Source organism: Erythrolamprus reginae, chromosome 3, assembly GCF_031021105.1.
Source record: "Erythrolamprus reginae isolate rEryReg1 chromosome 3, rEryReg1.hap1, whole genome shotgun sequence".
In the NCBI taxonomy this organism is placed as follows: Eukaryota; Metazoa; Chordata; class Lepidosauria; order Squamata; family Dipsadidae; genus Erythrolamprus; species Erythrolamprus reginae.
The window spans coordinates 63,216,513-63,234,676 of NC_091952.1; the positions used below are offsets into that span (position 1 = coordinate 63,216,513).

At 39.1% G+C, this 18,164-nt stretch overlaps 1 protein-coding gene across 1 annotated transcript in view; it reads left to right on the forward strand.

Annotated features, from left to right (window-relative positions):
* C3H6orf132 (chromosome 3 C6orf132 homolog) overlaps positions 1 to 17,781 on the forward strand; it is a 52,626-nt gene extending 34,845 nt beyond the window's left edge. The window contains exons 3-5 of the mRNA XM_070745604.1: positions 2,726 to 2,801; positions 9,938 to 12,785; positions 14,814 to 17,781. Coding sequence (XP_070601705.1) covers positions 2,726 to 2,801; positions 9,938 to 12,785; positions 14,814 to 14,913 — 3,024 coding nt within the window. The 3' untranslated portion in view covers positions 14,914 to 17,781. The remainder of the gene's footprint in view (positions 1 to 2,725; positions 2,802 to 9,937; positions 12,786 to 14,813) is intronic.
* The last annotated feature ends 383 nt before the right edge of the window (positions 17,782 to 18,164 follow it).

Here is an 18,164-nt window from a genome sequence, read left to right on the forward strand (position 1 = left end):
TTAATAGATGGCAGGTTAATGAGGCAGAATAAAACTAATTATAAATGAGTGTGAGTGCTCCATTTTTAGACTTCTGTTCCTGTATGGTGGAGGATCATATTCTTTATTTTCCTAGATAACTTTAAAAAGAAATAGGAAAAAGTGAAGACTCTCTTAAATCAGTTTTGACTCCTAATAAATACATGCAAGTGAATTTCACTGTCTCCTTCTCTTCCTTTAAAAAACCCCACAACTTTGGAAGAAAGCCTGTAGTTCTAGGATTTTCTTATGGACTCTCTTACTTTAGTTTTTACTGTTCCAAATCAAACATAACTTTTGGGAATCAACCAATGTTGAATTGATGCTGCCATTTGATATAATCAGCGGTGGGCTATGAGCTGGAACACTAAATTGCGCTCGCTGCCGCGGCTCGTAAGTGCTTGTGGGGCCAGCGCGATTTTGCTGCTGCACCTGTGAAGGTAGCAAAATTGCGCATGGAGTCACAGAGGCACCCTTGTTTCGGCATGCACGGAAGCAAAAAAAAACCCTCACCTCCATGGGTGCAGCTGCAAAATCGCACTGGTCCCTCAAGAACTTACAAGCCGCGGCAGCGAGCACAGTTTAGCCTTCCGGCTCGTAGCCCACCCCTGGGTATAATTTTGTAAATAGCTAAGTGAATACTCATGTTGATCATTTGGATTTACCAAAATATATGGGCCATTTTGTTTCATGGTTAGGTGGGAATTGAGACATAATATAAGCATTAGAGTCAGAGAGGGTTGGTCTCTGATGTAGGTCAGTTGGATTTGGGTGAAGCTGAAATATAGTGGTGCTACTGTAAATAACTCTGAGTTTACTTAGGGACATTAAAAATGTAAGGTTGACTCAGCTCTAATTTAGATGTTGAAAGAACAGCAGAAGCACCAACTGATATTTTGTGGGATAATTTCAAGAGTAAGTTCCACGTTGGGGAGGGACAAATAGACTTTTGTTCTGAGGCTAGGTTGTGGCAGAAGCCTGTTTCACCATTCTAAGTTATTAAGAGACATTTCAACTGTCAGTAATATTAGCTGAAGTTTAAAACATGCAGCAGTGAGCATCTAAAATGCTCCCAAGCTGCCATTTCATAGCCATTGAATCTATATCTTCAGGCTTAGAGTCACAGTATGAACTGTAAACCTGCTACTAATGTTAACTATAACTAGAAGTACAGTGTAAACTTAAAAATGATAATTCAGCCTCAAGCCCATTTGCCCATTATCTCTGTAATCTGTCTGCCTCACCTATTTCCTCTTTGTTAATTCTTATCCTGGCAAAATACCCTAAACTCATTTCAACCTTCCTTCATATTAGTATTATTATAGTTGGCTACACAGTCAGACAAATGTTTAGACTGGCACTCCTCTCCAAGGACCTAGGATAGGCAGATTGTGGTTTAATGGTGCTAAAAATATCATCACAGGATGTAAGGTGTTCCAAACAAAGCTGCCTTTTGCAATTGACTGATGGCAATTTTTGTTAGTGTAATGGTATTCTAGATATTTTGGAATTGTATGCAAAGCTTCTATTCGTGGTAGTACTATCCAGACTTTATGTCTTTCTTCTCAACAATTGTTAATATGTTAAGCATGGAGTGTTATGTGCCAGATGCTTCTCATTATTGCTGTGATAATAAATAAAAATTATAGTTTGCTGGCTTTAAAAGATGGGAAAGTTTAAATCCCAACTATTTGCAAGGTGTGCTTGAATTTTGCAATACTTTAAAGAAAAATGTTGTCAGTGGTGCTTGTCTTTCAATCTGGCTTTCAATACAATAATACTGTATAACGTTTTGCATAATGCAAAATGTTATACAGTATTATTATATTGAAAGCCAGGCTGTCAACGACACAGTCCACACCATTGTTCCTTTGAATACCATTTGCTTAAGAATATGATGGACCAGGACAAAAGAAGGGCAAACTTCAAATGGATTCAAAGGCTTGGATATCCTTAAACTGAATGATCTCTTTCCCTTGATTTGTATATCCAAACCATGACATACATTGTTGAAATGTTCAGATTTCAAAAACTGTTTAATATGTGACACCAGGGAATGGTAACTGAAAATGCTAGTCTAGAGTCTGTTGAATCAATAGAAATAATTGCATTATTTCTTGAATTCTGTCCAAAATATTGTTGTACAGTATCCAGTTTCACTTTCTATGAGATGGGTGATAATTGGATTAATGAATGGATGAATAAATATCCTTAACCATCATATTTGAATGGCTATGAGACAGCATTACCAGGCAGACTTTGTATTTGAGGATTTCAAGTCAAGATGAAATGCAAACATATTTTTTCTGCATTTTCTATATTGGTTCAATAATTATTTGTGTGGAAGCTTCCTGAAGTCTACCTAGTTATAAAAGTTGAGGAGAGTTAAAACATTGTACTTGGTGGATTCCATTAATGTGAGTTAGAAATGAAGCAGAGTAGATTTATCAACTGAATTTTGCATTTTCATTTTAAATAATATTTATCTGGTTCTTGAACAATGATATAAGCAATTTATCAATATTGCAGGGAAAATATTTTGGAATATTTGGAAAAATATTTTAAAAACAGAATAAATAATAGTTTGTGTGTGTGTTTGTATATATGGGGGTGCATGTTCGCATTTACACATGTGTGTATTTATTAGATTTGTCTAATGTTTATCACTTTTTATATAATGTTAAAGTCCATCTCTAAATCTTTTCAGGATGCTCAAGAAGCACATGGGGTAGCTGTACCAACACCTTCTGTTCCAGACAGCTTTGAGGACAAGCTAACTGCAGGTAAAATTATAATTGAGATGGATGCTCACCGTATCTGTTATCTGCATATTATTAGCTATCGTTCATTATCTTATTTCACAGTGAAATCATAAATTTTGCTTTGGCATCAGTATATAATCTTGCAACATTAGCACAATGTTGCTGTTTTTGTGGGGTTCCTGAACTTTTGTCAAACTGTATAACTGTATCATTCACATTTAGGACTGAAACAAAAGGCAACATGTATTTATATGTTGACCATATTTTATGGAAATAGTCTTTAGGTGGCATAAGTAGGGAAACCATCTATCAGGAGAACAGAAAGATCATTTCTTATTTCAGGGTCTATTATTTCTCTGAAGGTAAGTCAGCCATGTGGTGGCTATAGACATTATGGCAACTCTGATTACGTTTAAGTATGACCTTGAAAAAGCATTTTTTTTAAAAGTAATTGTTTTCAGCTTACTGTTATTTTTGATTTGTTACTGCTTTTATTTGTTTGTTGATACTAGTAAAAGAGAAACATTAGGAAATGGGACGGAAGACACTCTGGTGCACGTATGCACACCCCTTATTGACCTCTTAGGAATCGGGAGAGCTCAACAGTGCATAGTCAGGGTAAAATTTTGGGGGTCAGGTGATGATATTACAGAGGCTGGTAGTGAGTTCCATGCATATTGCTGTAATTATATTGCTGTAATTTATGCTGTCTTGTTGTAGTTTTAGATGCTACCATGGATGTTTTACATCAATATTTTATAGCTTATGCAGGAGAACATTGAAGACCTGGCTCCATTGCCACCTCTGTCCAGGTACCCACAGAACAGTGTGCTGGACATGTGGCTTATCTGCACTCTCATTTGGATTGCAAAATTCCAAAAATTTTAAGAGGTTTGCAAGCTGGCTCCAGCACACTACTGAATCTGCAAGCCACCAAAATGAGAGTGATATCTGAAGCTTTGCAGAAGTTTGCCACTAGATCTTACATGGATATTTCAAATTGTTCTTTTATAGTCTATATCCATGATGGTGAACCTATGGCACGTGTGCCAGAGGAGGCATCCAATGCCTCTCTATGGGCATGCCAGTGTCACCCCAGTACATCTCTGTCGGCCAGCTGGTCTTTGTGTCTATGCCAGGCATGAGCAGGAGATGTGCAGGGGCCCATGCATGCATGCATGAGGGTGGGGGTACATGCATGGAAATCATGCATATGTGGGGGCAGGGTGCATGCACGAGGCCACACGTGCATTGCATTTTTGGGGTGCAGGTGTGTGCATGCGCTTTGGGCACTTAGTTCAGAAAAGGATAGCCATTGCTGGTCTATATAGTAGTATGCTGTAGTATGTTGAAGAAGTGGCTCCATTGCTCCCTTTGCCCTAGGGTGGGACCATGGATGGAAGTGGGATGTCTTACGTGGAGGAGCAGATGGAAGGATTTTCAGCTAGGAGAGCCGGGAGTCTGGAGCTGGGAGGGAAGTGTAGAGAAGGTCAATTCATTAGTTTATTGATAGTGACAGCGTGGAATTTTTTGATGGGAGACAGAGGGAGGTCCACTTGTTGGGAAGGCCCTCCTCGTGTTTAGTACTGATGATGGGTTCTAGCTATCTGAGTTCCAGCCGAGGCCTGGTCAGCACACCTACAGATTTTTTTACTGTTGCTGCTTAATACCAGATTGAGTAATAATAAAGCTTCCTTAGTTGTGATCTTATCAGGACAACCTGGCAAGTGTTACCAAAACCTGCCTGAGGCCTTAAGGGGGGAGTTCCCCTTTCTGAAATGTTCAGCTGGGTTCAGGTTATAGCACCAGGCAGGGGAAGAGGGAAAGTAGTTATCATTTTGGGAATTTCTTGCCCTTCGGAGGTGCTGTCCCAAATTATCAGATGTTAGACCCTTATATTTTTTTGAAGATATGCTTGTGGGATCGTTGGGATTGTTCTTACTGTAACAGTCTCCATGTGGTATAGCAATTCCCCTACATAAATAAATAATCTGTATATTTAATTACTACGTGACATTATCTGCTTTAAAAAAGAACTGATTGGGTTTGAGCCAAGAAGGATCCGAATATCAGTATTTCAATTTATATCCTAGCTTTTGGCTAGGATAATCAGTCAAGAAGAATCCTATTACTACCTATATTCCGTAACTGATAATAGCTAATATCTTACTAGATTTCTTATTTTTAAAAATCTGAATTTAAATTTAGTGACCAATATGCAGCATAACAATGCTCAGTTACGTTTGGCATACCTATTGCACAGGATCCCAGTAATTTAAAGAAATGTCTTTAACCATCACCATCCCCTTTAAAGCTAAGTACAATCTTCCTCTAGCCAGAATTTAGAATTGCATCAAACTTACAAAACTGCTTCTCTGTCATATACAGTGACGGGCTACCAAATTTTTTACTACCACACTGTGGGCGTGGCTTATGCAGGACGCCCTGCATTTTCTTTCAACATCTTTCAGTGCAAATTGGGTGTTCTGGGTCGGAGCTCCATTTTCACTACCCCACTGTGTTCCCCCACATCTGGGCAGTAGCCCACCCCTGGTCACATGTAATGTTTGTCTGATTGATTGATTACATGTCATAAAATCAGTGTCAACTCTTAATTAACATAAAATTCTTTGGTCACATGTTTTTTTAACTAGGGTCTTTAGTGCAGAGCCATTATCCATGCATTTGGGACCTGAGTTTTGCTCAACACATCACTAAGGAAGATCACTTTAAAGACAACCAAGAGTTTTAATGTGCTACCTGATAACGTTTCAATACCCCCGCATTCTTTCATTTTACTTTTAAATAAACACTTACTATTTATCTTTAAGATTATGAACTCAGTTTTATTTTTCTGGCTTTCCTATTCTGATACCTTTCAAAACATTTACTACAAATGGAAAATATTTAGCATTGCTAGCAGGAAGACTTGGCACAGAGTTGAGGGGAGCTATCATTAACTTAAATGAGCCTCTTAAAAGCAAGTTCAGCTAGTTTCTGCAGTCAGGTAGCCATGGCAATTAGCAAACTTTTAAAAACATATACAGTTACTTCCTTGTTAATGAGCAGATCTACTTTGCCATAGTTTCTGTTTGCTGAGAATCAGAAAAAAAATGTATTTTGTTTGTTCTTCTTTGTAGCAACTCCTTATAGGCTTTCCAGCCTCTAAAGTTCTATTATCTGTACCATCTCTAGAAGGAACATTTCCTGGATACCAAATAAGTGGAGTGCTGTATGTAGTTTCATAGAACAGCTACTAAAATTAATTATGCCGTGCCTTTTAAATATTTTTTGTAGATAATTCAAGCAGCATTATCTGTCCCGTTTACGTTGGTAGACTAATATATCTGACTTGGTTTGCCATTGAATTGAACTGATCTGAATTGATTTGGGGTTGTGTTGTATACCTTTTCTGTTGTGTGTGTGTGGGGGGGGATCCTTTTCTTATTTTTTTCTCTCCTCAAAACTAATGATATTAGCCCGTAAGATCTCTAGATGGGACCAAATCTTTTCATCATTAGTACATTATTTTGTGCTGTCTCTCTGACTCTCTCTGTCTCTCTCTCTCCCTCCATCCCTCCCTCCCTTTTCCTCCCTCCCTCTCCCTCTCTCTTTCCCTCCTCCCTTTGACTTGAAAGGTACAGAAGATATAGAAGATTGCACATTGTTAACACTTATTTTTATTTGGAATTTAATATTACAGCAAGAAATTGAACTAATTTTAATTAAACAAGGTTCTCTTAATAGCATAACTTTTGTAGGCTGTTAATCTTTGGCACTATGGATACAGACTCACACACTCTGACAGATTCAGATATTAGTAATAAAAAACATACAATCCCATAAAGAGAGTGCTGCTTGTCTCTCTGGTGGGATGCTGTTCCAGAGGATAGGGACCAGTTCAGAGAAACATCCTCAGCTCCATAAGAGGACAATATTTAACAAAAGGGACCAGGAACATACTCACGCTGCTGGAACATATCAGGTAGGCAGAAATAATTGGAGATAGAGGGATCTTTTATCCATATCCTATGTCATAAATGACTTTAAAAGTAATAACCAATATTTTGAATTGCACCCAGAAGCCACCTGGCAGCAAACAACATGCTGAAAGGCTGATATTATTGCTTTCACTGTTGCAGTTTGTACGAATAGCTTGTACTAATAGGTGTTATGCCGGGCTTCACGTTACAAGCCCCCAATTAAGTCCAAAGGAGAAATTCAAACACACACGTTTGTAAAGTAAACAAAGTTGGTTTATGAAAAGGAAAATACTGTCCAAAATGCACTTTTAATCAGCCAAAGTGCTCTCCCACACACAACAAGCCATGAATGCTGTGAAAAACATAAAACAAAAGCAAAACAGATAAAAAGCAGCTGTCAAGACATCACAGTCACCACCACCCCTTCAAGAGTCCAAGCTGTCGGAAGCTGTTGGCAGTAAAACTGGCCTCTGATAATGTGAGGATTCTCCCACATCAACCCCCACAGCAGGAGTTGAGCCCAAAGTCAACCACAACGATAGGTGTATGATTTCCTGCCTAAGCAGGGGGTTAGACTAGAAGACCTAAAAGGTCCCTTCCAACTCTGTTATTCTATTCTATTCTATTCTATTCTTTGAGATGGTTTTAAGGTCAGCTGCATGTAGAACACATTGCAATGATCTAGATATGGAGATTCCAAGCTCTCCTCAGACCCAGCCTTCTAACTCCAGGCCTCAATGTCTCCCCTTTTAGTACTTTTTCCTAGCAGAATATAAAGCGGGTAGATGTCTTCTATTACCACGCTTTGAGTGAGTCTTCTAATACTTAATCATTATAGGCTATTAAAACACAGTTCAGCAGATGGGGAAACTGAACATTTCTCTGGCCCATACTATTGTCCCTGTCATTATGAAATTCTACCAATAAAATTATATTCCTTTCCCATAGAAAAATAACTGAGAAGTATTTTTGAGAGGGAAAGATGCATTTCCATATCATCTCTCTGCTTTATATAACTATATTGAGTTGCATTAATGTCTGTGGTGTATCCTTTAAAGCAGTGATGACAAACCTATGGCACAGGTGCCAGAGGTGGCACACAGAGTCATATCTGCTGGCACAGGAGCCGTTGCCCTAGCTCAGCTCCAAGATGCATGTGTGTGGGGGACAGCTGATTTTTGGCTCACATAGAGGCTCTGGAAGTGCATTTTTGGCTTCCAGAGATCCTCCAGGAGGCGTTTTTACCCTCCCCCGGCTCCTAGGAAACCTTTGGAGCCTGGGGAGAGTGAAACACGAGCCTACTGGGCCCACCAGAAGTTGGGAAACAGGCCATTTCCGACCTCCAGAGAGCCCCTAGGGGGTGGGGGAAGCTGTTTTTTCCCTCCCCAGGCATTGCATTATGGTGTGGACACTTATGCATGTGCAATAGTGAGCATCCATGCTCTTTTGGTACCTGAGGAAAAAAAGGTTCACCATCACTGCTTTGGAGCAAAGTTGAACATGGTGTTAAATTTCATGTATATGTACAGTATATAAATAATATACAGTGTTCCCTTGATTTTCGTGGGTTTGAACTTCGCGAATAGCCTATACCACGGTTTTTCAAAAAATATTAATTAAAAAATACTTCACGGTTTTTTTCCTATACCACGGTTTTTCCCACCCAATGACGTCATATGTCATCGCAAAACTAATAATTTTTGCAAATAAATAACAACAAAAATAATTGTTAATAAATAATTATGTTTATAAATATCACTAAGTGTCTTATTCAATGGTGAGTACCAGTAATAATGGTGAATAAATGGTTATTAAGGGAATGGGAAATGGTAATTTAGGGGTTTAAAGTGTTAAGGGATGGCTTGTGATACTGTCCATAGCCAAAAATGGTGTATTTACTTCCGCATCTCTACTTTGCGGAAATTCGACTTCCGCGGGCAGTCTCGGAACACATCCCCTGCTGAAATCGAGGGAACACTGTATAGATATTTTGGGGTATTTAATAAAAATAATCTAGTAGGAAAAAACATAATTACTAAGCCATCAGAAGCAGGGGAGAAACTTAAACTTTCCTTCTTGCTGCTATCCAAAATAAATTGTGTCATCTGATGGGCTTCTTATCTGTAATCACAAAGTATTGCTTCCCCTGGAGCAGAACATCTTTGCTTTTAGCTTGGCTCTTATGTAATGGCAGCTTCCCCAGCATAAGTTTCTACAGAAGTTTAGGGATGCAGCTCAAAGTTCACTACCCAGAATGTCCTCTGGTCATGTTGGCATTTTGCCTTCTACATTTTGCAATCTTCATTCATTTGTGGGAAGACAGGTTACAGAAATCTACTCTCCTGCATCAACAGATTAACAGAGTTGGAACCTCCCACCCAAGCAGGAGACCCAGGGGTGGTCTGCTGCCCGGACGGGGGGGGGGATGGGGACGCAGTGAGGTAGCAAAAATGGAGTCCCACTGCAGAGCACCCAATTTGCACTAAAAGATGTTGAAAGAAAATGCATAAGCCACGCCCACAGTGTGGTAGTAAAATTTTGGTAGCTCTTCACTGAGGTGATCCTACATCTGCCTATACCTAGGATCGAACTCACAACTTCCTGACTGTGAGGCAAGAGCTACACCTCTAGGCCACAGCAGCTGGGTTATCAAAAGGAACAGATTCAATTGCAAATTATAGATGTCTCCTATTACAGGAATAGACATTTTTTATTGTTTAATAGAGATTCCAGTCACCATGGGAGCACACACTGCTCTCTTAAGTATGATAGAAATATTTGATGTGGTTGCTGCAGTAGTGATTATGTCCTTTCATAATTTGCATCTTGGAGACCAAATGAACTTCCTCTAAACAACTTCCCACTTGTTAAATTTTTAAAAAAGCATTGTTGACTGAAATTTCCATTTCCATCAGTTAACTTACTGCAGCATCTTAAAGAAAATAAATTGAAAACCAAAAATTGAAAGCATTATAAATGGATTTGTACTTGTTGTTTTTCTGGAGTTTTTGTGACTGAGGTAGGGAACTATTTTCTCTTATTCCCTTCAAAAACCTTTTGAATGTATTTCTCGATATGGTCCAACAGAAAATATTCATTTAGATAAATGTACTTTTTCCAACGTAAAATGAGAGCAATTCAATATATTTATATATGCATGTGTTTTCTTCCTAGGTTCACAAATCAATGGCAGTTATAGAAAGTACAATTCAGTAATTGATTTGAGGACAAAACCATTTGGTGATGATTATTTGGATGATAACTACATTCCGCCACCACCTTCAATTCCTCCTCCTTTACCACCACCACCACTTTCAGTTGATTTAACACCAGTTTCACCTTCTGTAGTAGTTCCACCTCCATCTTCCATGGTAGCTCCACCTCCACCACCAATGACTCCTCCACCTCCACCACCAATGACTCCTCCACCTCCACCACCAATGACTCCTCCACCTCCACCTCCACCAGCATTGCCAGCTCCATGTCTTTCAGCTATGGTTCCACCTTCATTCTCATATTCCGATGTGTCTTCTCCCAGTACTCCATCTCCACCGGACTTCATTCCTCCCCCTCCTCCTCCTCTTCCTCCTCCAGAATTTATGGATACTGCAGTATGTTCTATTCCTCCAGTTTTATTACCAGTTCATACACAACTCTTCTCAAATGGTAGGTCCAAATGGAAATCAGAGACTTCTCTCAATTCTCCAGCAATACCTATTTACAAGGAGACACAGTTACCGCAATCCAGTCCAGAGCCTCATCTTACTTTCCCTAAATCATTAAAAGTACCCCCTCCAACTCCCATGAGAACATCATCTATTTCTTCAGGAGAAAAAGACTCCAGTCCCAAAGAATATTTTCCTAGAGTGGCACCTGGCAGTCAAAATCCTCTGTTACCTACTGTACAATCTGGTACCATAGTTTATTCAGAGGCAGAAGCTAGAGCCAAAACTACTATGGAAAAGCATTCTACTTTAATCACAGAATCTGAAACATCAGAATCCAAATGTTGCGCACAGAAGAAAAAACAGAGCTTATCTTGGTCCACTGAAGAAAGAACAGAATTTTCCTCTCCAGATCATGCATCATCTGATGAGGATGTTTGGAAAGAACATTGCAATTTAGATAAGTTGAAGAATGAACTGTCAACCCTACTGTCCTCAACTTGCAGAAAGGAAGACCGACCAACTGAAAGAATTACAGTTTCTAAAGCTAAAGGCACAGATATTAATAGCAATAATGTTACTACAGATGAATTAAAACTAGTTAAGCATGATGTGAAAAAAACACGCTTATCACAAGGAGCGGAGAATGAGAAGAAAGAAAAGAAATGTGCCAATAATTCTCCAGCCAAACCTTTCACCAAAGATGCTTTCTCAACTACAGACAAATTTTCCACCACTCAAGCAAATTGTGCTATGAAACTGAAAGAGGAGTTGGAAGCTTTATTGTCTCCAGTCAAGGAAGGAGGCCCACCTTTGGCAGTTGCAAACCTGAAACATAATCCAGAAACAAGAAAACAAGTTACTCTTCAGTTTCCCAGCAATAAGGTCAATAATGGTGAGTTAAAACTTTCATCAGCAAAACTGGAAGATACAGAGAAAGAACCAACAATGCATAGTGCTTCCGTCCACGCATGCAAGTCACCAGTTTCATCTTTAAAACCTAAAAGTGAACATTTTGCTCCAGTTGCATCTTCCCCTTTTAATTCTGAGACTACCTTAGTCACACAAACCGCTTCTCCTATCAAGGATCCCTCTGTACAATATAACACTCCTAGGTCGAGATTAGTCCCTCTTGACAGTCTTGTCTCTGCAATTTCTTCCCAAGCTACACATGATGGACCTGACAGCCCAACTAATAATGAAAATCAAAGAGATTCTACTGGAAACATGCCCTCAACAACATCCAGATTATCTAGGAACGCAGAGCAATTGAGCAGTGATATTCTGTTTCATCCTGTTACAGGAGAAAAAGTAGAGAAAGGCTCTCCAATGGCTCTTCTCCTGGCTGCACAACTGCGGGCCAGTAGAGTCAAGAGTTCCACTCCTGTCTCTCCAAGTAATAGTTCTTTATTGGAGAAGCCTCAACTCAAGTTGAGCAATAGCAGCCAATCAGAGAATGGGTTATCCAGCATTTATTACAGCAATTCAAAACCTAACACTATCAAAGTTATCCCAAAGTCCCCACACAAGGACTCTGAAAGTAAGCCGTGTAATGGATCAAGTGCATCCAACAACAATATTAGGCGTTTGTCAGGACAAAGTGAATATATGCCACAAATGTTCTCCAGTGCTACTGAACAATGCAGGAGTACAGTAAAATTCAGGGAGATAAATGAGTCTCAGAGTCCTTCATCAAATGGTTCTTCTGTTTTGCCTCAAAACTCAAATTTCAGTCACTCGAGGCAGCAAGGTCCACTGAGCACATCCGAAAGTCCTTTTCATTTTTTCCCTCCACCTCAAAACCATACAGTTAAGAATGATCAGGTGGAAGAAGGATTCAATTATGAAATAATTCCTCCACCGCCACAATTCAGCAATGATACCTCTGAAATCCAAAGGTTTCCTACAGATACTCAGATCTCAGATATGCAACTTAACTTCAACAACCCAAGCTATAACAATGGCAACAGTTACTCTCTGACATCAGCAGTCCAAAGGCCAAGTGACTATAGTCACCATTATCCAGGTGGCAGCTCTACCTCCAATTACCTTAGTAGCTATTCCAATAGCCGCCCCCTGATTAAAAAACGCCTTTATGTATCAGAGACGGATGACTTATATAGTAGGGCAGCTATGTCTGCTCGCAGTATGAGCACACCTAGCTCCTATGGCTACAACTCTTCAGCTGTGGAAGGGATTCATCGAGCAAATTTTTCTCACAGAAATGTCTCCAATGGTACACAGAGTCGACGGGTATCCTTGGAACTACCTGGAAAAATTATAACTTACAATACTTCTGTCAATGATGTCCAGTATAAAAGCCAAAATGGAAACTATTCCAACAATGCGTCTGGCAGGTATGTTTCATTTGTCATAAATAGAAGAGTTGTAATGTAAGTAGAGGCTACATGGAAATATTATGGCCAGATATCAGCATGCAGGTTGACATTATACAGTTACTTTTGTCCACTATAATTTATTTATTTATTTATTTATTTATTTATTTATTTATTCAACTTTTATGCCGCCCTTCTCCTTAGACTCAGGGCGGCTTACAACATGTTAGCAATAGCACTTGTGAACAGAACCAGCATATTGTCCCCACAATCCGGGTCCTCATTTTACCCACCTCCGAAGGATGGAAGGCTGAGTCAACCTTGAGCCGGTGATGAGATTTGAACCGCTGACCTTCAGATCTACAGTCAGCTTCAGTGGCCTGCAGTACAGCATTCTACCTGCTGCGCCACCCCGGCTTCTCTTCTGTTCCCCCACTCCTTTTTAGAGTTACAATGCTCTATGTCAGTAATGGCGAACCTATGGCACGGGTGCCATAAGTGGCATGCAGAGCCATATCTGCTGGCACGTGAGCTGTTGCCCTAGCTCAGCTCCAATGTGCATGTGTGTGCTGGCCAGCTGATTTTCGGCTTGCCTGAAGGCTCTGGGAGGCATTTTCAGCTTCCGGGGAGTCTCCTGGGGGAGGGCATTTTTGCTTCTGGAGCCTGGGGAGGGTGAAGAATGAGCCTACCAGGCCCACCAGCGTTTGACAAATGGGCTGTTTCAGGCCTCCAGAGGGTCTCCGGGGGAGGGGGACAGGAGAGCCCATTTTCGCCATCCCTAGGCATTGAATTATGGGTGTGGGCACTCATGCATGCACGATACACACACTTTTGGCACCCGAGGAAAAAAAGGTTCACCATCACTGCTCTAGGTAGAGTATTTTCCATTAAAAATCAAATTATTATTCAGTCAGGTGACCCAATGATTACCGCTTCAGCCAAACGCCTGCTTCCTCCACATTTGTTCCTACATCTAAGATCACTGTCAAAATCACCAAGAGTTCAGCTGAGAGGAAAATACTATATTGCTAGTAGGTGGCTGTTTGATCTGTGCAGCTGTTCATTTCAGCTGCACAGGGCGGCATACAAGTCTAAATAGTAGTAGTAGTAGTAGTAGTAGTAGTAGTAGTAGTAGTAGTAGTAATAATAATATTCATAGAGAAGACATGGGTAACAATAAACTTATGTAATTCAACAGAATTAGATTAGATTAGATTAGATTTATTGGATTTATATGCCCTCTCCGCAAACTCGGGGTGGCTCACAACAAGGTAAAAACAATACATAATAACAAATTCAATACCCACCAATCCAATTACAATGTTAAGCTAAAAAATTCATAAAAAACAACCCCAGAATATTAAAAAACAAGCACACAATCAATCTAACACCAGAACAACATGGGTAAGGGGGAGATGTTTCAGTTCCCCCATGCCTGACGGCAGAGGTGGGTTTTAAGGAGTTTGCGAAAGGCAAGGAGGATGGGGGCAATCCTAATCTCAGGGGGGAGCTGGTTCCAGAGGATCAGAGCCGCCACAGAGAAGGCTCTTCCCCTGGGTCCCGCCAGACGACATTGTTTAGTCGACGGGACCCGGAGAAGGCCCACTCTGTGGGACCGAACCGGTCGCTGGGATTCGTGCGGCAGAAGGCAGTCTCGTAGATACCCTGGTCCGGTGCCATGAAGGGCTTTATAGGTGATGACCAACACTTTGAATTTTTGAAAGAGAAGCAAAAATATTCAAAACATCCAGATTATTATTTAAATTGGCAAAATAACTGTATTAGAATTTAGCTGAGAAAGCCATTATATCCCCCCAAAAAATCTGTATATTCACTGTTCGTGCTTCTGGTAATCAAAGGCTATCTCACTAACAAAATCTCAAATATGGTAACATTGATTTGAAAACTTCAACATTTTTACTTTGTACTTAGAATGAAATATACCTTTTAATTTAATCACAGGCTTTTATTTATTGCTAAGAATTTCTATTGAACTAATGATATTTTTTCTATTGAACTAATGATATTTTTTATATTTCTTCTGTTTAGGCCTTTCCATGTTAATCCACAATTTGGAACTCTAAACACATTTACTGTCAGGCCTGGAACAAGACAACCCATTTCTTATTCCTACCAAGGCCTTCATTAAGACCTTTCTGTCAGAAGTTCTGCATCTGCTCATAATTTGGGCCAAGCTTGTTACTACTCAACCTGGACCTCATTCTTCGTTGTGTATTATAAATTGCCTTTGTATAGCTCTATACAAGGCCTGTATTTTTTTGTAAACATATTAGTTTTAAGTTATTCAGACAATGTTATGAAGATTAATGAAGCTATCTTTGTAACAAGCTTCTTTGCATAATGTAAAAATAGCTAGAGTATGTAAGTGTCATCATTTTCAACCTTTTTTGGGCCGCGACACATTTTTTACATTTACAAAATCCTGGGGCACACCGCCAACTAAAATGACACAAAATGACACCCTAATGCAGTACATATTATACATATAGTTAATAATATAGTTTCTAAATGTATTTATACTCACTTAGTGTGAAACCTGGGCCTGTGTCAATGAACACAAAAGGGATATTCTGGCAGGAATGGTAGTTTGGGGACCCATGTTTAATTTTCCCACGGCACACCTGACCATGTCTCATGGCACACTGGTTGAAAAACACTGTTCTAGGGCACATTTGACTAATAAGTGTTTGCTTTGAAAGGATGGGCATGGAGTAAATTTTACCTTACTGCCACCAGCTTTACAAACATGCATTGGCCATTCAGGAAAAGCAAGCAAAAGAGGAAGAATGTAACAGAAAGGTGAAGCAGAGAATCCAAGATCCATGATGAAGAATGTAGTTCAACAACTCACTCGTGGCTACTCTAGATCAGCCATGCATGGCTTAGAAAGCCAGCTGTTAGCTAGGAGAAAATGGCACAGCTGTGGGCAAAGAAAGAAAGAGTTCAGAGGAATAAAGGATGAGCAAGGGAGAAGGATTTTGTGATACTTGCAGTTTCAATAGTGCAGGCACCAAAGAATATTGATAGGAGCTTTTGTCTATGGAGATTCTCATTCATCCAGGCTACGGTTATCCCAAGAAGCAACTGGACTGTCTGGGTTTTGTTTTTGTTTTTTTAAAAAAATGTTTCTCATCCTAGAAAAATTACTTTTGGGGTGACAGGAGCTTTTCTGAGCAATGCAACTCTAAATTGTATCTACTAATTCTTTTTATCACATCATTGTTAGAATCCTAAATAGGAAAAAAAAATGAGAAACCCAGGGGCCCTTATCAAATAGTCTTAGATCTTGCAAAGTATATGATGCTGAACTTCTTCAAAATCATTTTTAGACAGTCATTTAAGTTTTGCATTTTCTACATGTAGTAATAAAAATGATAGCCATTCTAAAGACACAAATGTAATTATTACAGTCCCCTTTAAAAACACACAGCTGAATTAATTTGGGAGCCATTTGTAATTAAAAACTACAAGATTTCAATGAACCAAACAACATATTGATAACCTGACTATTTGTTGCTGCATTGTTTTAGTTTTTAAAAATGCAATCCTTCTGCCTGCAACCTTGTTTTTCTGTGGTTTCTTATTTTGGTTTAGAACTTAAAAATATTTAATGAATATGAGAGGTATTTAGTAGAACAGGTGCCAGCATCTATACAAATTAAACCCAATTATATCTCTGTAATTGAAGGGGAAAGCAACGCATGCTTAAAGGTCACCTTGAAAATGTCAAATATGTTTGGAGGTAAATCTTATTCAATGGGATTTACTGCCTACGTAGAGGAAAACAGCTGTAATCCATTTTACCTTGTACTAGTTATACATGAGAGTTACAGGTAGTCTTTGAATTACAACCATTTGTTGAGCAATTGTTAAAAATTACAGCACTGGAAAAGTGAATTACAAATGGTCCTCATGTTTTGACTGTTGCAGCATCCCTGTGGTCATGTGGTCAAAATTCACCTGCTTGACCGTGGCATGTGTTTATGTTGGTTGCAGCATCTCGGGCTCATGTTATTGACATCTGGGATTTCTCCAGATGACAAGCAAATCAATGGGAAAAGCTGATTGGCTTAATGGTCACGTGATTCAACAACAACTTCAACTTCAACAACATGGGCAAGAAGATCATAAAATTGGACACAGCTCATTTAACAGCTGCCTTATTTAACAATACAAATTCTGCTTCCAGTTGTGATTGTACTTAATGAGTTACCTGTAGTCCAATTGTCTATGAATTTAGTGCTAATTTTTAGAACTGAGTGGGAAAATGGCCTTCTCAATGTATTTCTGTAAATATTACAAAGGAAGAAGAGTATAGTCATTATTTTGATATATTTAATAGATAACTTCAAGTTATAGAGCGTCCACAAAAGAGACCTAACACAAGATGGATCAAGAACGTCAGCAAAGTAACATTGCGGACCCAGTTGGCAAAATAAAGCTGAGGACAGTATTGGTTGGAAACAGGCAGAAGAGGCCTTCGTCATGCAGTGGATAGACAATAGCTATAAATGATGATGATGATGATGATGATGATGATGATGATGATGATGATATTATAAAGCATGTACTGTACAATCATGCTGAGTTTGCCTTGCAGCACATTCATTATTAGAAAAAATATTATTTTGGCATGGTGTAATTTGACTTCAGGTTAAATCTAAGGAGGGATGTTTCCCATTTAAAACAATCAAATGTTTCCAAACATTTAGGTCAAAAATGGCTTAAATAGGTATAGTTTGCAAACCATCTTCTATATTGTATTTATTCATTCTATTTACATATTACTTTATTTCTTGCTTGTATGTATGTATGTATGTATGTATGTATGTATGTATGTATGTATGTATGTATGTAAGTGTGTATATATAGGCCCACACCTATAATGTGGGCAATGAGCAAATTGAGCAGCATTATATAAGATCAACTATGTATTCAATGGGGATTCTAAGCTAGGCAATTTTAGTAGTTTTAAATAAATTTTAAACATTCTGAAGATCGCGATGGCTGTTGCCTCTTCATTTATAAATATATCTGGAATTCACATTTTTATGACAATTTTATATATATTCATTATCAGCAAAAATATGTTACACAAACACACACACACACACACACATATGTGAGGTCTTGGCATATTCGGGTTTCTTCCTGTGAAAGTTTCAGAGATTTCTGGCGATGTTTCAACGAGGTCACACTCGTCATCTTCAGGCTGGTGCTTATGTCCTTGTGCTAAGGCGAAAAGGGAACACTCAAGAAACACATCCTAGATCCGAATGAATGAAATATTCTCACTGAATATTTCATTTGCACAACTATTCCATTTGCACAACAGCATGTGAAGTTGACGGTCAATCAGTGTTGCTTCCTATGTGGACA